This window comes from Micropterus dolomieu, linkage group LG06, assembly GCF_021292245.1.
Source record: "Micropterus dolomieu isolate WLL.071019.BEF.003 ecotype Adirondacks linkage group LG06, ASM2129224v1, whole genome shotgun sequence".
NCBI lineage: Eukaryota > Metazoa > Chordata > Actinopteri > Centrarchiformes > Centrarchidae > Micropterus > Micropterus dolomieu.
Genome location: NC_060155.1, coordinates 19475678 through 19500250, shown reverse-complemented (window position 1 = coordinate 19500250; position 24573 = coordinate 19475678). Strand labels below are relative to the sequence as shown.

General features: G+C 37.9%; 1 protein-coding gene across 6 annotated transcripts; it reads right to left on the bottom strand.

Moving 5' to 3' along the window:
- Positions 1-615: 615 nt before the first annotated feature.
- Positions 616-24371, bottom strand: crtc1a (CREB regulated transcription coactivator 1a). Of its 6 annotated transcripts, XR_006825479.1 has the most exons (16): positions 24243-24371; positions 21493-21609; positions 19620-19745; positions 17744-17805; positions 17087-17181; positions 16236-16321; positions 16084-16124; positions 15397-15581; positions 15083-15264; positions 14664-14756; positions 12644-12742; positions 11027-11131; positions 8375-8458; positions 8072-8252; positions 5634-6074; positions 616-894 (listed from the first exon to the last, which is right to left on the bottom strand). XR_006825479.1 is itself a non-coding variant. In XM_046052517.1 (15 exons), exons 1-15 carry the CDS (start codon positions 24366-24368, stop codon positions 5869-5871), a joined length of 1788 nt encoding a protein of 595 aa, XP_045908473.1. In that variant the 5' UTR covers positions 24369-24371; the 3' UTR covers positions 1197-5868. The 6 variants fall into 6 exon arrangements, 5 of the variants coding, with proteins under 5 accessions (XP_045908473.1, XP_045908474.1, XP_045908475.1 ...); XM_046052517.1 differs by lacking the exon at positions 616-894 and having other exon boundaries at positions 1197-6074; XM_046052518.1 differs by lacking the exon at positions 616-894 and having other exon boundaries at positions 1197-6074; positions 12644-12739.
- Positions 24372-24573: the final 202 nt, after the last annotated feature.

Below are 24573 nucleotides of genomic sequence, written 5' to 3'. Positions count from 1 at the left end.
TACTATTAAATTATCATTTAGTCTGTAAAATGTCAAATGTGATGAAAAACGTCTATCACAGTTTCTCATGGCCCATGGTAACAAATTACTTGTTTTGTGACTTGTTGTTCTGATCACAATTTCAAAAGCCAAAGGTATTTAATTTACAGTGACATAAAATAGTGAAAACTACCAGAAATCGTCACATTTGAGAAGCTAGAACCAGATAAATATAAGCATTTCTGCTTGATAAATAACTTCCTCAATAATCAACATGGTTGATGATTCATTTTCTGTTAATAAACTAATCCTTGAATCAACTACTTTTTTCAGTTGTACCATCCTCAAAAGTAACAAAAAAACACTTAGGTCACATGCCAAACTAAAGAGAAAAAATACTAACATACAAAATATCACTTCAGTCATCTATCAGTTAGAGGCCTACAGGTTTCACTTTCCCTTGTCCTAGAGGAGGGAATCGTATCACAATCTGTTGAGTTATTGTACATTTTTAGACCAACTTTAATTATGGTTTATTTCCCATTATTGCATCAGTAACCAACCACACACACAGCCTGCAAAATCTCTCATACATCCATGTTACATTTAGAACATTAACTTACACTTACCCCACCCTGTGTTTACCACACAACATGGCAGTTATTCGATTGATCAATATTGATGAGTTTATATTGCAGCATTTCACCAGCAGATGGAGCCTTGTAGTTTCTAAAAGAGATGGGCTTGATCACTAGAACAGGAGATCAAGCAGGGAGCAAGTCAGGATGCTGCATCACTGGACCAGATTGGTTTTAAGACACTTGTGAGCCATTTGAGGGCATTGGTGATGGTGGTGCTCCGGAATTCAGCATTTTAAATTGGAGCCACCAAACTGAAAGGAGTTTGGCAAAAAATCTGCAAACAGAGAAATATATTTTTCAAATATTTTGCTCATTTAAAAAGTAATTCTTGAGGCTCATCAACCCATCCCACATGCAAAATGTCGAGTCAGCTCATTAAAATTGTCAGTGTGGACAGAGTGGGAGCGGAGCAGGGCAAACACTGGGTGGGAATCTGCAGAGTGGGTGAGAAAGTCTAAGTTATGCCAGTTATGGGGGCTGTGATCGTCATGTAACTTCTGCTTTAGTTCTTAGTTTTCTAGTGCTTTTTGTAGTCCACCTAATGAGAAAAAATAAGATTAGTCGTCTTTGGCTTATTCAGATATATTTAATTTCATTTACAAATAATAATGCAAAGATACAAATACAGAAGCCTTCGCACAAGAAAAATACATCAGGTACAGTTCAAACAGAAGCGTATTTCATCTTTAATATAGCACACATTTACAGCCATACTTGGTTTCTTTTGGTCCAATTTGATAGTTAAAATAGAAAACATAATATGAGGAACAAGGTTTGAACCAGTAATTTTTAAAGGGTTAGCTCAAAAAAGTACCATCTTGCCAAGCTGTGCTGCAGAATGCTAGACTTTGCATATTCTATGAGCATAATGTTTCCTGTTGCTGTGAGTGTACTACAGGAGCATAATGCACCCCTTTACGGCAGTAAAATGCATGTGCAGTGTAATAGTATCACTGTACTCAGAAACAAAATACATTATATAACAATTTAGCTGCCATTGTATGAGGCTTGAACCAGCAGTGGGCTGTCCTCAAAATGCACACAAAGGATTCATAGATGTGGGAAACCCACTGAGTGACTGTACACGACTATGACTCCATTTCATCGTCCTGATTCAGTTTGTTTTTAACATGTTGCATCACAAAAAGTCAATCTACATATCTCATACATAGACTGTACAGTATGTGTATTTCTTAAGCTATTTCTTACTGTATATCTATGTTATTTCTCAGACAAGATGTATATAATTATATTCACTACAAAATAGTGTTTGACTGCAGATTCATAAAACATAGGCAAAACTAAATATTTAATTTAACGCAAAATACAACATGTCAAGGTAGAATTTCAGTAATCATGTTCAATGTAAATAATGCATTCTTTAGTTCATAGTTTATATATGAAGCAATTTGTACCCCAATAAAATATTTGGGGGAAAAAATCGAGTGTGTTTCAACCAACGGAAGGATAAATGTCTAAACATTCTCTCATTTATGGCTGTTTTGAAGCTTTGGCTTTTTGGTTCAACTGTTGATTTTGCACAAGAAGAAAGAGAAGGTTAACTGATACCAGATTTGCTATAAAATGAAATTCAACAAAATCAAAATAATACTTATTCTGTTGAAATAATCTTCTGATGGCATGTTGCTGCTCATGGCAAGTACATAGGAAGGAGAATTTCTGCAGAGCAAAAGTCTGTAAATTAAAGTGCTTCCAGGGCCTTGAAATACATACAAATGAAGTCCAAAGCAAATATAATTAATTTATATAACTCATGAGTTAGTTATGATAGTTCATTATGGTCATACTATTGAAATGTTTGTTATACAATTCAAGTTATATTACTGATACACTGTTAAATTTAAATAGCAAGATAATTTTGGTTTTCTACACTGCAAGTGGTTCATATATAGTCTGTTATTCCAGATACTGTAATTAACAAAGCTGAAACATGTTTAAGGAGAGAAAAACAAACATTGCTCTGTTGTAAACTCTTGTCACTGTAAACACCAATGTATAATACCAATGGATACCTGAACATTGATGCATAAAAAAGGTGTCAGTAACAGGCGACACATAAGTCAGCGCTATCTACATGTGCACAAAAAAAGTTGAAAGAAAACAGAAAATGGACCTACACAGATGTCAGGCTGACTATAAAGTCTGAGGCCCAGCAGAGAATATCAAGCCACAATGACATATTGCAGCACAGTATTTCTCAGTGCATTTTCTCACTTTGACATCATATCACATAGAGCACAAAAACATTGTTCCTACCATACAGTAATATACAAAGCTAGTCTAGATTTACCATGACATACTAAAAACTTTGTCGGGGGTTGCACAGAAAATAAGCACATACTGTATATTGCAGTGTAAAACATAGTACCAAACAACAGCTTCTACATGTGCATAAAAGGCTGATTACCATATATCTGACGCTTTTAGGCTTCACTTAGCAGATACATAACCTACATATGACGCTGAATTAAAAAGAGACAAAGGACAAGATTACCTAACAAGAAGAACAAAACTCTTAGACAAACAAAGCTGACCCCAGCCTTCAAAGGAAATAAAACCCAAGCCATGAACGGGGAAAAAAAGTCCAGAGATTCATGCAGTCACAACATTATTAAAAAAAGAAAAAGAAAAATCTGCATCACTCTTCAGAAACATGATGCATCCGAAACAGAGTATTTTTTAAAAGGGTTGGGTGGGGCTTAACAACTTCATTTCAACTGACTCGATAACATTTGTCAGAACATTTTTTGATGTACATTATGTGAGAATAATGGTGAAATGTGTGGGCACAGGAAGACCTTGTCACACATCAACAGACATAATGTTGTAACTACAGAATAGCCTTTTTCATAGTGTGGAATATTGATGGGAAATGGCTATATAGTGTCCTATAAATTAACTTATATATATTCATTTTAATAATATTCATACCTGGACTGAATTCCAATATAAATTCCATAAAATACTTGGATTGGTTAATCCCATCTGATACAGTATTGTGATAATGCGCCCTGCAAATTTCAAATGTACTCATCTGACAAATCACACTGTAACTGCACCGTTTTTTATAATAAACTCTCAGTTTGCTAATCAATGATAAATTATATTATTTTTCTAAATTAATACATTTCTATTTTCTTAAACCTGCTATCAGTAGCAGAAAGAGCTGCAGCACAGGAACATGACCGACACACCTCTGATCACCACTGTCCCAAAATACAAATGTTTTCCTAAATGTAGGAAAAACTGCATTAACAGTAGACAGCTAACAAAATACTCACTGATTAAGTAAAAACAGCTCTTTTAAATAGACTATCAATATATGACTTTTCAAAAATAACTATAATTTAATTTAGCTTTTTTTTCACGTCTTTTCTTTTTTTTTTTCTTTACAAGAAGGCAAGTTTAATCAAAGACAGGGCAAACAGGTCCAGTGCACATAACAGTCACAGGGGAGTTTGGTATATAAACGCTCATAATTCAGTGTTTTAAATTAATGCATAAAGTGCGCTATGAGATATGGGACACAGTTATCCAATGGACCACTCAAAGTAACACACTGACTTCACAGAGGATTCCTTTTCACAGCCACATAAATGCTGAACTGAACACCGGAGAGACATGGAACAAATCGATAAAGGGTGCAGACAACACGGGCATGACAAGGAAACTGATATGCAGAGTCACTGTAGTGCAAAGGAAACAAAGATATATAAAACTTAAAACAGTATGCCATGTCTCCTTCGTAGGAAGAAAAATGAACAGGTTAAATATATTTGGTCCTACAGTACATAAAAGCTAGATATGAGAGGCAATGAGGATGACAAGGTGGCAACAAAACAACTGTACAGATGTGACCTAAATACATTCTCATTGAATCAACAATGCTGTTCTAGTATAGAGGCAGTTCAATTGTCTGGAAAAATATATATATTTCAACTACACTGAGGTCACATCTTTGGGAGTAATCCAGGAGAGTTTCTTTCATATGCCATCCTCACTGAGCCTTTTTTTCTCTCTCTACACCATACTAGTCTGAAAGAAAAATGTGAAGAGTTTCAAAAATATCTAAATAAATATAACATGGCACCATCGCTGTGCATTCTATAAGAATGTTGCACATTGGTTTCCTTTTATAAGGGTTCATCTTATCAGTTCCGTGGTACAGTCCTAAATCAAACGCTTTAGTTTTGCATAGATACCATTACGCAAAATCTTGTCACATTCTTTACATGTAAAATATATAACAAAACAAACCTGTAAACGTCTACTTCATAACAAACAACTCATGTATCCATTTAGAGCTGAGTGGTAAATGAATATGAAAAGTGACATGGTAGTGACAATGGTTGACGAAATGGATATCGGCACACCTCAAAAATACAACTACAGTAATGCAATTGTGAATTATGTAGGCCAAACCACCTGTAAAACAGTAAAAAAATTACTTGACAATTAAAACATTTTTTCCTCATTTACATAATAGTCATCTTTGCATGAAAACCAAAATGTCAAGCTATTAAGGCAAAACAAGTATGCACAGTGATTTGCGATTTCATGCATAACTGATGACTGCTATTTACTATGGTAAAATCAAAATTCAGCATTTCCTAAAAACAACTTAGGTGGCAAAATAATGATTCATCGTCACTCAAGTCTTGAGATGAAATTTGGGGAAAATCAAACCAGGCCACGCAGGGATTAGCACTACATGTTGAATGAATGAATGTTCTAATAAGAACAACCCGTTTGGCACAGAGGGAGTTTAAAGGTATTTCCTCTGAGCCATCAAGCTACTCTATGTTAACAAATCAATAGGTATACTGTAGATTTGCTCTGCAGACATGGTTGAGTCAGTCACTGATGGAGAATGAGAGACCAGGCTCCTTCTGCCACAGTAGTTTCATCAAGCTCCCTCAAATGAAATCTAAGCATCTAAAATAAATCAAAATTTGTTAAAAGTAGTGACAGAACCATGAAAATCACTCATACCATAACTTGAATGTCATCAGTCGTAAGCCATCTTTCTGGTTCTGAAGAGAAGGGAGGCCGGCAGCAGTCTTCAGATAAATTTCAATGCATTTTCCTCCAATAATGTTTCTTTTAAAAGTTCTCTCGTAGGGTTTTGATTGGGTTGGTTGGTGTGGAATTGATGCTCTGCCCTGACGAGGCCTCAACCTGCACGCTCCAGAAATCTGCTCCTCTTGCACCTGTGCGCGGGCAGCGGTTAGAGACGGTCGAGGCGAAATGCGTCCTCTGTGGCGGGGTCAGCAAGGACCATGTCCGGGTCATTGAGCATGTGCAGGCCATCCAGCGTCAGTGGGTCGATTTTCAGATCATCCAGTGGGAAGTGGGAGTCTATATCAAAGCTGACATCTGTGGACAGCGAGCCAGTCAGGTCCTTAGGCAGGCTTGGGGGAGACTCTCCACTCACTGAGCAGAAGCAAGACCGCAAAATAAAAAATAAAAAAGGTTAGTAGTTAAAGGCATTTGTAGGCGGATATTTCTCTCTGTGAGGTTTTTATGGGGGAGAGGAAAGGCTCTCTGATTAAAATTAGAAGAGAATTCAATGGCAGCAAGAACAAGAAGTCTGGGTTATAATTTGATAATAACTTGCTGTAAGAGGCTTGACATCTTGACATCTTAATTGCACATTTCAGTAAAGAGACTGTTAACAACAGACACTGCTAATTTTCAACACAACAAGACAACTGAATGGAAAACATAGTTGGGATGTAAAATCCTGTTAAATTAAAAATTAAACATTTTTAAGAGGTTTATCACTAGATATGGAAGACTTTAAGTTATAAATTTAAGCAGCATTTATTGCTGCTGTAACTGTCACTCATGATAAATTTGACAGCCCCACCCATATACATTTACCACCACCAAAATTGTTTTCATACTGGATTTCTTATTGTTAGTCTTCTTTGGAAGGTGTTTGAAATTGTGGATTGATTGAAAGCTCTGTCAGCAAGGCACACATGCAGTTTCTGTACATTTGGAAAATAACTGTTTTTGCAGCCAACTCTCATGTGTGGGATATGTATGCCAGCGTGTTCCAGTTATTCAGAGCTCACCCTGCCACAGTGATTTAGAGATGGCCTTCAACTCTGTTATTCACTCATTGCATAATTGGCGGATTAACAACAATGTCAGGCAATTTACCGGCCTAATATGATGCTTTATAGGAGCCTTGCCTTGAATCATATCTGTGTGATGCTTATAATGTTCAGCTTTTGTCAATTCAGTACCAAGACATACTAGGGTTGGGTATCGTTTAAAATTTTACGATACCAGTACCAAAACCAGTACCCTTAAAGTCATACCGATAACAATAGAGCATTCGATACCTTGCATAAAATGCCACCTGTTGAAGCCATAGTAGTTGATTGGCAGCCTATTATTATTTTTATTGTTGTTAAGGCTATCTATTTAATTTAAATTTTTTTCTTGTTTCAAATAACAGTTACATAAAAGTATTGGGAAATTGTATCAGATCGCTCCTCATCCTAAAAAGTTCATCCTCACGGGTAGTAAATTATTTTATTTTGAATTACTGATGAGGAGTGAAATAGTTTAGTGACCAAATAAGTTGTGGGAAACTAATTTAAGGTAAATTTTTGATACGTGTGTTGAAAGTAAACGACGGAAAATTAATTATTAACTTTCGATCAATAAACTGAATTGAAAGATCTACACGAGTGCTTTTTCCTTTATTGGTGAGTCGCAAACCTCCAAAACGACAGCCACAAGTATAAAACGAGATAGGAGTCTGTTTATACAAGTCACTAAACTACACTAAAGACTTTAAAGAAGCAAACAGAGGAAAAGGGAGGCTGCACGTCCAGCTGATCACACCAACTACATCTGAAGCAGCCGCAGCTGCAGTTGCAGCCAGAGGCTCCATGAGTAAAAGCATAGAATTGATGTGATGGAACGCAGAGATCGATTGGTGACAAGTGATGTGAATAGCAAACAAAAATGTACAGAGAAGTGTTAAATGATACCAGAAGATGAAACCAACGGAAAGCCAAGCTTGTGGTGACAAACTTGCAACAGTGACGAACACATTTGAGACCGCAGCCGAAGGCGGGCCGCTGTTAAAATCACGCATGGACTTGGCCTTTTTTATACAGTTTATGGTGCAGGCACATGAGGAAAAAAGATGTGCACTTCTCTGTCTTTCGTTGTGTTGCTTGCGTGTTTGGCTGCAAGCAAAACCATACAAATAGTAATTTTTTGCCGCGATCTGGTTACAAAAAGTATCGATTGAAGTACTGGTTTGACTGGAGACGTTTCAATTCTCCTCGATACTGCGCTGTTTCAGTCAATACCATAAAGGTATCGAGTAATGATACCCATCCATAATACTAGCTAATATGAGGTGCATAGACTTGAGTGAGGCATAGGATGTGTCGAAGAGGCACCTGTGAGAATGATGTTGGGGATGTTGCCATGGCTACTGTAGCTCAGCTGCTGCGAGTCCTGAAGGTTGCAATGGCCACCGGTCAAACCCATCATGAGTGCCTGGGAGTAGTTGAGGGTGGAGGTCTGGTTATACAGGCCACCAGAGCTGATGGGGGTTTCAATCATATTGAACTGCTCCAACTGGCAATCACAACAGAGACATAAATATCAAAACGGCTGCTGTTGTATCCAACATAACGGCTCTAAAGCAAAAGCAGGGGGAAAAGCAGAACTGCATACGGACATGTAGGCTTTAGCCTGACCTGTTGTGAGAGTGCACTGGCCTGAATGGACGGGAGCTGCTGGTCGTAGAAGTCTGCAAACACGCTACCCAGTATGGAGTTATGCTGCAACAACAAACAGGCCAAATCAGATTATTTAGCCTTTGGTAAAAACTCCTAGTGCGGACCATCAACTGTGAATATTCTTCGCCCAGACTGCAGAAGTTACACATTTAACATAAAATGTGGAGTATGAAAAGGACACAGTCAAAGCAGCAACAACACTGTAAGCAGCAAAGTGCTTAATATCACCGTACAACATTTGGAAATGTCATTCTTCAGAGTAACTAATTCACAACCAGTTCATGTATGCTAATGCATCCAGCGTTCTGTACGTGTATGTTACAATATTTGTGTATTTATTGCAGAGAAGAGACAGACTGCTTAGCACTCATTAACGATTTGCTAACTCAAACATAGCTTAAAAGTGCACTGACAGTTCAAGGGATGGGACACACAGAAGACGCAATAAACAAGCATGTACTAAAGAATAATTAAGAAGAAACTACTTCATTCTCAATGGCTGTTTAGAGCAAGACACAGACACAAAAGGCAAGAAATCTGCAATCTTACAGCGTTTGCTTTGATGTACAGATGTAGTAGGCATACTGTACATCCACTATCACAAGAAATTATGAATATTTCATAAAGGGAACTACTTAAAAGACACCGCAGTGGCAGTACTTTTCTCCAGAACATCTTAAAATTGAAGGGAAATAATTGAAAACCTGCAAAAAATAAAAAGATACATTTTTGGTGCATAATAAGTAACAAAATCAACGGACTCACTACAAAATGAATGATTAAGCAAACAAACAAATAAATAAATTGGGGGACTTGTTTAACTGCATGTATAAGAACCATTAAATATACCATTATCCCAAAAGTGAGTATACACCATGTACTGATAGATGGAAGCAAAATGTCAAAAATCAGTCAGCTAAAGATGAGGACATAAGGCAGCTCAATCCTCTGCTGCCTTCTGGCCTTGGTGTTTTAATTTACATGGACCAAATGGAATGAGATTGATATGAAATAAAAGGAATCATTGAAAATATGATGCCCTTTGTGACTTTATTCTCCCTCCACAGACTCATACAGTGCCAGCTAATGCGCTTGAAGTTTCTCATTTGAATGTCCTCATTGAAGCAGCAACAGAGATTCTCCTATTTCATCGAGGCCTCTTAATGTATAAGTAATTGGATCATATTCTCAGCCCGTGCTCCTCCTAGTTCGAAACTAAATTATCTGTGTGTGCTGCAGATGTCCCCGCAGGGCAGAGCAGTATAATAGAGCACACAGCTTGTCAGTTGTGGTTTAGCCGGTGGATAACCTCAGGACTACGAGTGAGCCACTTCAGCTTGGGAGACAATTGAGTTGGGTGAGCAAACAGCAGGACAAACATGTAGATATGCATACGCACAGCGTTGTCACCGTCACCTGCCACACATCTCTTTCACGGCATCTCAAAGCAGAAGAGACAGAAGCAAGGCTTTTTATGTTTTCAGTACTGAAAAATACTCTACAAAATATACATTTAAACATGTCATTTAAGGTTTTATTAAGGGAGGTTAAATCAGTCAACGATTTACAAATCTCAAATGCTTATACTGAGTCTGACACAGATTAAAAGCCCTGAGCTATGTTTACCTTGGGTGCGTTTAGTTTATCTTAAAGCACCACCACCCTGCAAGCAAGGTTCAGTTTGTTGAGATTCAACCATGGGAATGATTAGCAGCTTCTCCACAAAAAAGCTTCCAGGGGGGATTACCATCTCCCCTGCCATGCTACCTCAAATCCAAAATCCAAAACCACAATAAACACAAAGATCTGATGAACAGTTAAAAAAATACAACACTCCAGTACAGAGTCTTATATAGCAAGACTGGGGAGGAAACGGTAGAGATGCAACGAAAATACCACAAAAGCAGCAGAGAAGGAAGGTCAGGGACACGGCTACATAACAACACATCAATGACACGGAGTGTTTCAAGAGAGTGGAGGTCAGATCTGGGCAAAACAGGGACTACGTAGGCTTCACATATCAGTAGTTAATGTCACCACCCATTACTGTGATCATATTATGACATTTTTTGTTTTTTAAAACAGTAAACTAATATATGCTGAGTATTACAAAGTTGTTTTTGTTGTGTTTGGTTTGACTTCCTTTAGTCGTATCATGGCATGAAAACCACAGGTGTAATTAACAACATTAATTATGGTGCTGTGTATGTTGCGAAACGTCCACTGAAAAACACCTGTGAATTCAAAATACCAGCAGTGAAAAGGGTCAACTGTAACGCAAATCAATATCAGAAGATCCTTGTATTACTGCGATTTTTGTCCTTTTTCCCCCTTATTTATAGAAGCAAAGTGACCAAGCTAATAATTGAACAAATAACTATTCAACTAACTTAAATAGGAAAATATAATAACCTGATTTGTCTTGCTCAAGTGCTTAAAATAAACCGACATACTTAACTTACTTTTTGCCCAGATCTGCTAATGTCAACACAATACAAGCAGCTGTAGGGGGTGGGGCAGCCACAGAGTCCTACTCAGCAATGCTAACCACAGAACTACAATGTGTTTATACAGAGCGAGCCAGCAGCTCACTGGTTCACACGCCCTTACTTGAGGCGAGCCTCCAGGTGAGAAGCCTTGATTGGAGACGGGGGAGGTTGGAGATTGATTGGCAGAGGATCCGACCCTACTGCGGTACTGTTGGAGGGAGGAGGCCTGATACAAGAGGATACGTTTGAGTTATTCACATTGGAGAATGTTCTCCATTGGCGTCTGCGTGTGTCAGTGTGCTCATACTGGATATTATGTATCTTTGTTATTTGCATCTCTGGTGCTTTTCTATACTTTAGGTTTCCAGTTTACCTTTATCAGATCAGCAGGTTCCCCTACTGAGGAATCACTAAAATATTGATTCACTGTTTTTAATGGTTGTGACCCCACATACTAGTATCTAATGCTGAAATATAATTAAAATAATAACAGTACACTCTGTAACACATGTCACATCAATGCATTAATAATACTCAGAGAAAACTACAGGGGATTAATTAGGAGAGGAAAATGTTGCCAGGAATCTAAGCTAAGCGACTGAATACTGTAAAACTGGAGGATCAGAGAGAACCAACTCTGCTCTTGTTCTGTTCTGTCATATCTGCTATTTTTAATTTACTCATCCAACAAAATCACACAAAACAAAAAAACATATCTATTCTGATCACAAAATCATCACGACCATAACTGTGGAGAGAAAAACATCAAAGTATAGTAAATAACAGATAAACTAAGTAATTCAGATTTAGTGGTGGATCAAACAAGACTTTTTATCTCTCATCACTCAAAAGCCAACAGGTGTTCAAACCACCACATTCCTAATCTATAGTTAGATAAGCTTTAGAAATTTTGGTAGCATAAGAAAGAGATGTGATAAAGCAGTTCAAGGTCTCTAGATACAGATATAAACTAGTGAAATAATAATTCCTATTGTAGACCTGTTTGAACTCTCAAGAAAGTGAAAGAAGATGGTATTTTCCACGATCTTGCTGGAGCTGTATTTGCTTCAGACCTCAAATCTACAAAAATCTAAAACCATCTCTACAAACAAATTAATGCACAAAATAAGCAAGAGAAGTGTAGATGAGTTTCATATTTATGGTTAAATAAACATAAAGTTTGGTCTAAGCTGCTGTGTTTCCTCGCAATGTTTCACTTGACCCCACACTGCAACGTCTATAAAACATTCTCTGAGACCAAGAGAATGTAGGCCACTTCATTTCTTTCTTATCCAAACACATTCCCACTGCAACAGAAGTAGAGCGAGAGCCAAGATTTGAAGGACCCGCAGTGCCTTGCAAAAGCGTTTAGATTCCTTGATGTTTTGCACATCTTGCAGTTTTTGTCTTAGTTCTGGGCAAAGTAAAGAAATCAATTCTTCAACTGTAAAGATATACACTTTATAGACAGAACATTTTGTTTTCTTTTTTAATGTTAGTGATCGCTATACAACTCTTCCCATAATAAATGCACTCTACTTCATATCACACCCAAATGTGCACAACGAAACGGAGTCTGAATGCTCTGACACGGCAGCATGTATCATCGAGGCCGACAAACTAATGCCACCAGAAAACACAATTTTAGGAAATGAGAAATGAGATCCAGCCATCACTGTGTCGCTGTCATAACTCAACACTGTTAAAACACTGATGCACACATGCTTCCACTGCTCACCGTGTTCATGTCCATGGTCGCGTTGCTTTGTGAGGACGTCTGGTTGTCTGACGTGGAGCAGGAGTTCACGGAGGACGACAGCTGAACCAGACCTGTCTGCTATAAAATAAAGAGTGGAGTCATAAATAGATACAGACATCATCTTATCATCAAGTAACAATTTATAGCTCTAATATTGGCTTATCACAGATGAAGTATATCAGAATCTAATTAGCAGTACATAAACAGCTATAGGCTGCATTATTATGTGTATATTATTTAAATTCAAGTTCTATATATTTTTGTTGTATTTTTGTTTCTTTATTTCCAGTGGTTTACAGTTAAAACTTCACTGTTATCTTATATGTATTCTTACTGTTGTTACTGACCATTAAACTATCATCGTCAAATATCCTTCATACTGCATCTTGTACATATGTTTGCCACAACTCTCTAATAAATAGATTTGAATAATCCTGTCTACAAATGTTGTTTACATCATGTTTATGTCAAAATAAATATCAAATATGATTATTAGAAGTTCAAATATCGATAATAGTATTAAGAAAACATAACATTACTTTAATAAATAGAATAAAACATCATAGAGGCCCCAAAAAAAGTCAACAAATTCTGTTTGAATCATTCATTTATGAAGTACTGCTACTGTACATCAGAGCAAAACTCCATAAAAGGGGTTTTCTTGAGGATGTGAAGAGCTGGTCCGAGGACAGAGAAGACCTTCCATAGTGCTGAGGAAAAATTATGAATATTGTAATGAGAATATTTGCTATTGCTTTTTACAAAAATGTCTAATATTTTTCCATTTCCTGCTGGGAACTCTGCACATAGTACAATCTGTGAGGGAGAGACTGGAGTCTGCTCAGGTTCAACCACAACTCAACAATAAACCCCTTAACAAGAAACACATCAGAGGTCTGTCCAGTCCTGCTGGTAATTTGACATTAATTAGTTCTGTCAATTTATTTAAGCAACAGACTTTTATGCATAAGAAAATGGTCACTTTCAACAGATTAATAAAATCATCCAAATAGAAAAAGTACTTGAAGGTCGGGACACATCCTCTTCATTAACAGCAGAGAGTCTGGTTTTTATCTCAGATGTTTATTTCACTTATTTGTTCACAATCTGCTCACATCTGGATGTTGAAAAGGATTTGCTGGCTATAGACGGCGGTTTAGATTTGACTGAGAAGATCTTAACATGAACGACTGAAATTAATGCATCTGAAATAGCTTTACTGAAAAACTGCAATGCACAGTCGTGGAATCATTGCTGCTAAACTTTGTTTAAAGTAGGAATGAATATATTTGCAGGAAGGAAGGAAGCTGATTTTCTGGCGTGACATGGACTTAAAACAGTAGTTTCAAATTGAGCTATTTTCACAGCAGTGACATGTAAAATCAAGCTTTTTTCCAATGCAACCATTTTGTTTTTGCATAAATATTGCAATAATTGGACAAAATTTTAAATTCTTACATATCACTCACGGATGAGTCGAACTATTGTGATTGCAGTATTGCAAGAATTAAGGACTTGAAGGACCGGATATCTGGGAAAGCAGGTGGCAAAACTGAAAAGCTAACTTGTAAAGGAAGGATAAGTTTGAAATTTCAGCTGCCGTACCACCAGACGACAGAGCAGCTTTTATCCCCAGGCTATAAGACTTTTAAGCTCAAGTTCATCCTCAGCACTGCTCCATTGATTATAGTTTATTTCTGTTTACCATTTTTATAATTGCTTCTGTATTAATGTATATTGTCTGACTTTGCTACGTAGCAGAAGGGAGTTACAAAACTCATTTTCACTATATAACCTGTTATACTGTGACAAATGTATGTTTTCATGTCTTTAAATGTACTAACCCGAACGTGTGCTTCTGATTTAAAAAACTGTAACTGACTTGGTGTTTGAGTCCCAAGTACATACTCATTTTGTTCTCTTCTCGCTGAGCTAAAATCCCCAACAATAAAAAAATCTGTGAGTGCAGCTCAAGCTTTTGTGCAGGAGGGATACTCACTTGCTGGCTCTGGTGGTTCTGGGACGACGGCTGCTGGCTGAAAAAGGTGTACTGCGACAGCTGCTGCTCAAGGTTCATAGCATTGATGGCCGCCTGGGGAGGACACAGCAACAGATAAGTCATGAGGTTCCAATGTTTTATGGGAAATGCCTTTATTCCAATATTTGTAGCCTGTTCAGTTGACAAATTTTCCATTAACTTTATAACCCATAGAATAATAATTAAAAGTGGTTATTTTATACCTACTAATGGAAATGATTAACATTTACACCACATACATAACCTCATCGCCCTAACACGACAAAAAGGTCAACCTGATCCAATGGGAACTGTCGAAAATAAATGAAATCAAAAATTCAATAATAAATTGAGCTTACATGATTGATGAGCTGAGGTTGGGGTGGAGAGCGGGGCTGTACCTGAGAGAGACTGAGAGGTGGAGAGGTTGGGGAGAGCTGCAGGTTCTGGTGCTGGTGGGAGTCTCCTGTGTTCAGGAGGAGAGGAACCATGTCGTCCTGCCCTGACTGTATTTCCATGGATACCGCGGGCTGAGATGTGTTCACTCCTACCCAGCACACAAAAACGGCCTTAAGGAAAGAGTCTTTTAAAAGCACACGTAGAGAAATTGGCAATGTTGAAATGAAAAGTCATTAAGATCCTGCACATAACTACAGGAAAATCGGAAAAGTTCTTTGTTAAATGTGAGTAGACTGCGATATGTCGACAGTGTTACCTTGCGTGTTAGCCACAGTCTGTGTGCTGTTGGAGGAGCTGAACGAGGCGGCTTCATCTGAGTCGAGCGGGGTGGGCAGCGGAGGAGGAAACTGGATGTTGGTCAGGTCAGGAAGAGAACCGCCAGTATTGTAGGTTGCTGGTTTTAATGAAGTGGTCAACTGCTGGTCCGGAGACGGGAATATGCTGCAGAAAACAGACGGGTGTAGAGAACTCAGTCAGTGACGACAAGCTTAATGCACTTTGAAAAATGACATGACAATCTGAGGGAGCAGAAACACCGGATATCTTATGCGAATTACTGAGCAACACTGGTAAATGTTTTTCAATATAAACAACTCCACAGATATTTGGACTTCATGCATTTGGCCAGCAGTACTTTTGCAAATGCCTTGGCTTCACACTCTTATTACTTTGGCGGTCGAGCGCGTAAATGAAAAGTATGTTTAATTACATTCAGATGGCTTCAATTTAAAGTTATGTTTTATTCATGTTCTTCTGATGTGTGTGAATATGCACTTAATTTGTTAAGTTGCCTGTGTGCACTTAATGCCATTTTCACTTCACTAAGATTACAACAGTGCAGCCATAATTAAAATTCATCATCTTTTCATTATTTTAGCCAGACTTACAAACAAAAAAATTTCCTCAGGCCAGTTCTATACAGGAGAACCAGTAAAATACTCACTGGATCCCAGGGACTTTGCAGGGCTTGGACCTTGAAATGTTCTAAAGGGGGGGGGGGGGGGGGGGGGGGGGGGGGGGAAATTCACAGCTGTAGTGTTATGAAGACTACAGAAAAAACTGATTTGAAAACATTTATGTGAGCACAGGCTCCACCTTTTTGCACTCCCAGTTCTGGTTTTGTCCATCGTCCTCAACCTCTTGTTTAATTGCTTCAGCCCCTGGTACAGTGAGCAGAAGAACTGGGGAGATGGAGAAATAGGAAAAAATAAATAATATAATAATCTTCTCAGTCTCTTGGGTCTACAGATGTCCAGCCTGTTTAAGCTTATAATAATCACAGCCCACATGTCCTCGTTAAATATGATCAAGAAAAGAAAGGGAGGAAGATAATAAAAAAATTGAAAGGAAGAACAATATAACATGAAGTGTGACATTAATAAAGTAAAAAGATTTTAAAAACTTCAATACAGAATGACTTTAATAGGTTAAACTAAAAAAATGTATCCAAGGAGATTTATACAAAATCAATCAAAGTGCTAACAGAAATTAAAATAATCTGCCTCGCGCAGCCATTAATGGTAAAATTCGTCAGACACTTGGATGCACCCTGTCTTCTCTGCAGTCACTTTCCTCCTCTGCCTTCAAAGCCAGATTTAAAACCCTTTCATCATACATTGGAGGGCACTCCACTGAACCGTCAAGAGAAAGCAGCAGAATACCACAAAAAACAAACAGGCTTACAACAAAACAGCCCCAGCCATCACCACCTACTACAGCTAAGAAGAGGAAGGCACCCCAACAGTCTGGTTAAGAACTGATGAATTAGAAAAGCTCAGTTTATACTTAACACTTTATGAGCATATTGTAATACATGAATTCCCTTATATCAACCTACTGTAGAATTTTTATTTATCCTGTTACTGAGCATGTTCCTATGTATCCTGACTTAATGAAAATTATCCTTTAACAACTTTACAATGAAAACTCTTTGAGATAATGTGTACCTCGTTTTGGCTGTAGCTCCTGTGATCCTCCAGTGAAAGAGGCCTGCTGGGCAGGAGTTAATGTGCTCTGGTGTAGTGCTGAGTCAGAGTTTGTCCTGCAGCACAAGAATTAAATTCACAGTGCACATTGTATAGAAAAATCTAATAAACAATTTTTTGAAAAGCACAGAAAATACACATCACTCAACAACAATGTTGTACACCCCACAAAAACAATTATATTTTAGACCAATTCAAGCTTTAAGGAAGGCATAAACCACAATCATTTGTCATACTGGTTCACTGGTTAGGTTCATGGAGAGTCTCCACTGGTCTACAAAAAGTATGATAACATTTTGAATAATCTGAATGTGATCCTATATTTTCTAACGGCTTATGGTGAAAGTCTATAGGCAGCATTTTGTCCATGACAGTAATCTGTAAAAATAAGTCGCTAAATTTGTGATTATGTGATATGCTTCCATAATCATTTGCGATTTTAAAAAGTCTTGTCATGTTCCCAGTTTGTCTTGTATTGAGCTGACCCCACAGCTTCATGAATATACAAATAACGTAGAGCAGTGTGGTACAAGTCAGAATTATTATGATAAAAAAAGAGTAACAACTAGGATAAAGAGTCATGCAGAGACTGGGTTTCAAGTTTAGCCCTAGTCTTACCTCCTCCAGCTGGTATCAGGTGGTGGTGACAGATATACTGAGCCATATGGACAGCTGTCAATGTGAGATTGCAGGTTAAGAAAACACAGCTGGCAGATTCATTGCATTCATTTCTGTGAATTCTTTAAACACAAGGAGGTATAATAAAAAGCAAAATGCTGGTGGTGTCTCAAAGAAATCAGCATGTGATAAAAGTGAGGAGGAATGAACAGCGAGCCTCACATCACGGTCCGATATTTGTCAGGGCTTAATCTGCAATACTTACTGGCTCACTGTACATGCTGCTTATTACAGACATTCCTGCCAAACACAAGCATAATTTGACTTGAATTAATTACAGGCTGAAGTCATTTACAAGCATGCAAAAAAAAAACAAGTGAAATGATTCTGCAGCCATAGAAATATCTGAAACAACCATGAGCTACATTTAGGCACATGTTTAACCACAGTAAATAAATCTTATAAAACAGCATACGGCCTCTAAAGTTGTATGATCTATGATAAATTAAGTGAGAAAATTCATCAGTAAGTAAGTCATTTGGACCTCAATTAGCCGAGTGATCCTATGTTCTATATTCTATCCCACAAACTGTAATTTAAACAACTGCTATATTGTACTTTTTGTATCCTTTGTTTGTTTATCTTTTTATATGCTATTGTCAATTTTATGTTTTATATTTATGATTATTTGACCGCAGTACTTGTTCTATCTTTATCTTATATTTTTCTACCTCCTATGTTTTTAGTTAAGCACCAAAACACCAGAGCAAATTCCTCATATGTGTAACCCTACTTGGTAATTGATGCAGAAACAAGGAGCACCTGTTTGGGCACAAAATCCTGCTGATAAACTTGATTGTCTTAAAATGTCATATATCAATCCACTTGAAGGCTAGGGTGTTAAATATTACCTCCATATCAATGTTTTTTCAATGTAATATAACTATACCAAGCTGCCACATTATTAGGCAGACCTAGTTAAATCTAATGCAATGCAATTTAATTGTCATGTAATAAATGTGACTTTAAGACTTAAGATTTGCAGTTTTTGTTGATACTGTTTTGTGGTATTTCGATATTTCAATATTGCAAGATACAATTTAATGGCACAACAAACTACAGTGGTGCTTTCAGACAATACAGGAAAGCACTGAGACAGAATATCATTAGGAATCGGCCAAATTGATAGCCTGGGAACCAGACAAATCTGTACAGCTCATGTCTCATTTGCTCAGGCAGACACGTCTGGCCACTCTCCCATTCAGACAGATTTCCACCCAAAGTGGATCTGGTCGGGCCAATCACAACAGTTCATCTAATGTAGGGAGGGTTTGATACGATGACTGACAGAGGAGCATCACCCGTTTAGATTTGAAAAGTCACACATCACCTAGGTCCGTCCAGCACAGCGCACCAGGCTCACAAAGCTCAGATCAAACTGTCAAACTAGGCAGAGCTGATCAAATATTAATCAAGATTCTGTTACTGCGTTGCCTATTTCCTCAAATGTCAAATGTCTGAAATGTTTTCAGGAACCCATTTTAGTGTTTAGCTTTAATTTGAGTTCCAATTGCGTCCAGAGACATTTTGGTCTGTGCCCGTGGATAATGCCCCTTGGAAATCGAAAAAGCGGGAAAACAATAATTGAATTACTATCACAATATTACCATAAACAAATGATGTGGGTTTAAATTAGATCGCTTTCTGCTTAACAGACCTTCAACAAAGCCATGTCACAAGTTTTTCTATGAGATTCAGACCTCAGATAGATAATAGCAACAGAGATGAAACAGTACCTGACTTCCTAAAATACTGTATCTAACTTATAAACATCATCACATAAACAGCATAATAAACAGACGGTTTTAAAGGATATCTGGCGTCCATGTTTGTCAATAGACAAGGGTTTTTGGTGGGGTGATGTGATGCGGTTCCGGTCCCGGTAGACTCTGTCCACCAAGCCGTGGTGTCGCGTTGATCTGTTCGTGTCAAGTCCTGAATTCTAACAATCGAAGACAGAAACAATTGGAATTAACTGATCAAACTGTGAAGTTTTTTCTCAAATCAGCCTGCAGAATTGGACCGTACTGATTATGCAAACAAAACTAAATCCTTTCTTAACCTTTCCTTGGCCCACAGAGAATAAACCTGTGTTCTGAGCTCCTGCATAAAATGAGTATGTATGTGCTGCATGTAGAACAGAGATGAATGTTAATGGGTCTCAGGGCAAAAATGATGAGAGTAAATTGTTAAGTTCCTGTGAAATTAAAAATGAGGATCTGGAATGTGCCCATTTTTTTCTGTTCCCACAATTTTTCTTGAGTAATATTTGCCTCGGCCATCATTCATCAGCAGATTCATGGGCGAAATGAGCCTTGACAGCGAAACACTAGTAGTGACCATCCTCCAAAATCAAAGAAGCACTTCCTCTACTTGAGTTTTGCTGGGTTGTCAATGGGAGGGCCTCGGTCAGCTTTAACTTTATATCTCTGTCCCCACAGAATCATATATTCCACACATGCAGGTCATTAAGATATACTGTATACATTTGTTTTTTAAGGATGGCAATGGAAACTTACAGATATATAGGAGAAACCTTTTATAGCCTCATGTGCTGCAGCGATAGATGCATTTCCATTGGAGTAAAGTGTGAGAAATTGCTTTACTCTGTGTTGAGCTTCAATACCTTAGGCTGCATAGCACAAGAGATTGTTCCCAGTGCATTTTGGATGTGAGAAAAAAGGGGCTGCTTTTCTTTCTCGTGTACACAGACAGCATTGCCATCACAAAAGTGGCAGCAAAAACCAATAAAAACTGTGGAAAATGAGTGTGGTTCCCAGCACTGGAAATTATGTGTGGGATGTGAGTCTACTGATTTAAAATTATACGCATTATTATCTCTCTTTTGTTTTTAGATACCTGTTTTTAAAAGTGGGCACTGCCACAATTTGGGTTTGGACATTACACTGAAAAAGTGTGGACATTATATAAATAATAACTTTATTTATAAATATTACAACAAGGATTATATTTTTAATATTGTAATTATTTTCATAACATTCATTATTATGTAATTCAATTCCCCCCCAAAACATTTAGAAAATTGCAATGTTAACTTGTCATTTTAGCTTCATAACATTATTATTTTAATCAACAAACACAAGCACAAAACTGTGGATCCTCCCACAGAAAATCCACTCTGTTTTTTGCATACTCTGTTTATTAAGTTCAAAGTGATGGTTGAATTCTTTTTCTCAAGACTTAGTTTGGACGCAGTGTTTAGAAAAGTGTTATTTTGGAAACAGACCTACATAGCACTCTGTGGAGGACAGTGTGTTCCACCATACTATAGTAAAATACACCTAATGTAGACTGTGGGTCGGTATATTTACGCTGTTCTATTTTTTCTAAACGTGTAAAAGTGCTCTTGTTGCTTACGTAAAAGTAAGTGTGTTACTTCCTGTGTAGCAGAGCATTTATGCCAGCAAACACAGATCTGGTGGTGTTTGAAAAAGCAAATGTAAACATTTTTATAGAGCAGCCACAGGTTGAATCAATATTGCAGGATATTACTCAGCCACAGATGGGCACAAAAGATATTTATATACTGTATATGCAGCTGTGGACGATAACTGTAAAACAAATCCTGGTACAAATGTAATGTTCATTTGCCAAAATTCAACACAAATCTATTACTCTTCATCTATATTATATTTCAGTTGTTGCTGAAAATATAAATAATACCTCACCTGAAAAGGCATATCAACAGTGCTGCTTCCAATCTGATTTACATTTGGCAAAGATCCTCCATAGTACTGCCCACGGTTCTGTCCCAGCTGCAAATACTGAGTTTTCTGCAATTGTAACTGGAAGCAGAACAACACCAGGTAAGACAAGAGGTAATTTTAGTTCTTTACAAAATAAATAAACATGGCTTTCTCAGTCATAGCAAATTCATGCTCCAGTGACAGCAAAACATTAAATTAGCTACAAACACACCACATGCCTACAACAACTAAAATTATTAATACAGCAGCTCAATGTAATTTCCTGCAGGGAAATGTTAAACAAAATACTGCAAAGGGGACATTTATACACCTTTCATTTTTCATTAACCACCTGTTTGAGGTGCCAGAATTAAGATAGACATGTGCTGATTTTTAGGGATGCACCAAATGTATGCAAAATAGCAAAAAAGAGCACTTTTAAATAAATTTTACGAACAATTACATTGACATGTCGGCAGTGTGGACGCAGTAAATCCACTGAAACGGACCAGTGCGAGCTGACAGGCGGGTTAGTGACTTTATTTGTCTTTATTTGCCAGTGTCTCTCTTTACAAAGTCAAATGTTGCAGTATGAGAGTCCTACCTGAAGAGAGGCTGTGTTCTTCATATTGCGCAATTGAGAACCACATACAACAGTATTTATCAAACTGGGTTGGAGTTGATGAATTTAGCTTGAGTGATGTCTATACAGTGTGAAAATAAGATTAACTGGATTATATTCACAGAAAGTATAAAACATATTACATGTGTACATTAAAAGTAAATGGACAGATGCAATTTACTTTACCGGACCCTCTCAGACCTCGGACCCACCCCCAATAGTTTTTCCAAATCCTATAGGAAACACTGAGTAAAAGCACATTTTGACTATTTAATTTATGCAATGGTAAAACAAAACAAAACAAAACAAAAAACAAATTGGCAAAATAAATGGAAAAATGTGAATGTAGCCTACTTGTTCGGGATTCGGCAAACTTTTTCATTAAATTCGGTTTCAGACAAGAATTTTCATTTGGGTGCATCCCTACTGATTTTAACACTAAATGAGAAGGATACCACATTTATGTAACTTAGATAAACACAGATGTCATTTGCAGAACTCACCACAGCAGTGCAAAATAAACCTAATAACTTTTACATGAAAAGAGAGAACTTTAGGTGGAAACACTTCAGAGATAATTCAACATCGAATTTCAGAAAAGCAAACTCCCTAAAGCCTTATGACAGTGTTTATTTCAAAATGACCTCCAGTTCCATTTCCCATTAGAGAACCCATAACCAGTCAATTACATTTGTGTTGGCAGAGCAGAAAATGTAAGAATAACTACTACTCCGCCTGCATCACCGGAGTAGTTTGATAAGCCTCTGAGCTCAGAGTTTCATTCTTTAACTATATTTATACCTACTCTGTTGACAAAGGATTACGTATTGTAACATCTCTGGATCAGAAAGAGGCCAATCCAAATATTTTCTAACCACAGGAACACAGGTACAGAGAGAGGGGGCACAGAGAGAGGCTGGGAGGGTGTGGGCAGGGTGAAATCTACCAAAAAATAGGCGCCACAGGCCTCCATTCATGATGAAAAATGGGCTCTCTGACTAACCTGTCTAGACCTGTATCCTAAAATACACAGTTCTAAAAACATGGTAAGTCTGACCCAGCTGATTTATCTATTTGTTTATATGAATGAATTGTTTTAGTAGTCACTGTAGGACCCTGAATGGAATTCAGCCATCCTTCATGTTATTATTTAGGCTAATGTGCTTTTCCTGCTGTGACATGACAAAATGTCTTCTGTTGAAAATACCTATAAAGAAGAGTTGTTTATTTTTGCCTGTTGGCCAGACTACATTTGCAGTTTTAAGCAGGAGAAACAATAGATTTGAGAGCTAAAAGGAAAGTCCTGTAGCAGCTTGATATCACAGAATGACAGCAGTGACATACTCATTTTGCATAAATATTTTTTCCCCTACATGCACATTCCTCTTCTTTACATTTTCAGGTAAAGCACAAGCAATGCAGTGGCTCCATGTTTGCTGTGTTACAATCTGTCTACCCATCATGCTTCTCCTCAGCAACAGTCAGGGCTGAAGCCCTGCATGCATAGGATTTATCTCGGAGGCCCGTGTTGAATGTGGTTTAAATTCCACATAATCTGCTAGCATTCATCTTTGGTGTAAATGTCATTCATGTTGCAGAGCACACAGGCCTGAAGACCTGTCAGACAAGTTTACAAAGCCGCGTTACAAACACACCTCACCATGTATTCCTACCACACATACTACATACAATACTAATTATTAAGTATTTAAACAGATATATTTGTATTGTAGTGGGTAACATCGTTTTGTCTAATGGCCTTTTCTCTTAAGAGCATGAGACGAGGAGAAAATCGTCGCTGCACTTGGACGCGCGCTGTCAAATACGCATGCACGCCCCTTTGCTTTCCACTTGCGTGGGACAAAAATTGTAATAACTTTTTCGGACGAGGGTCCCCGTTGTCCAAAACAACATTACAGGACTATTACACCCCAACACCTCTGCTCGTTGTCAGTCGTGGGAGAAAAACGCCTGGAGCTAGCAGGAAGCGTCGTTTGTTATTGTTTACCTATTCTGCCTGGCTGCGTGCAGCACCCGCGCTACAAATGCATATTTGACAGCTCGCTGAAAATACAAACGGAGAAGAGGTGACAAGAAGCGGCTTCGTTACCCTCGCTGCCCGGGTAATGCTGAGGTCCTTCATCACTTCTTCAAACGCTGCTGTCTCCTCTGCCTGCTTCTGGTTATGTAAAGCGATTTTCTCGCTGAATTTCCGCGGATTGTTCGAAGTCGCCATGTTTCGCTCTTCTGCTCCGTTTTTTCTTCAATAGCAAGTGTCAAGTGACACGGAATGAGAACACACAACTTCCGGTAAGAGGGGTTGAGTTAAGTCCACAGAGTAAATGCAATTTTGTCCTGAGATGTTTTTACCCACCAGGGAACAAAACAAAAGGCTCACAGAATTACAGCAGATAATCCGGTTGTTATGGCTAACAGTTGTT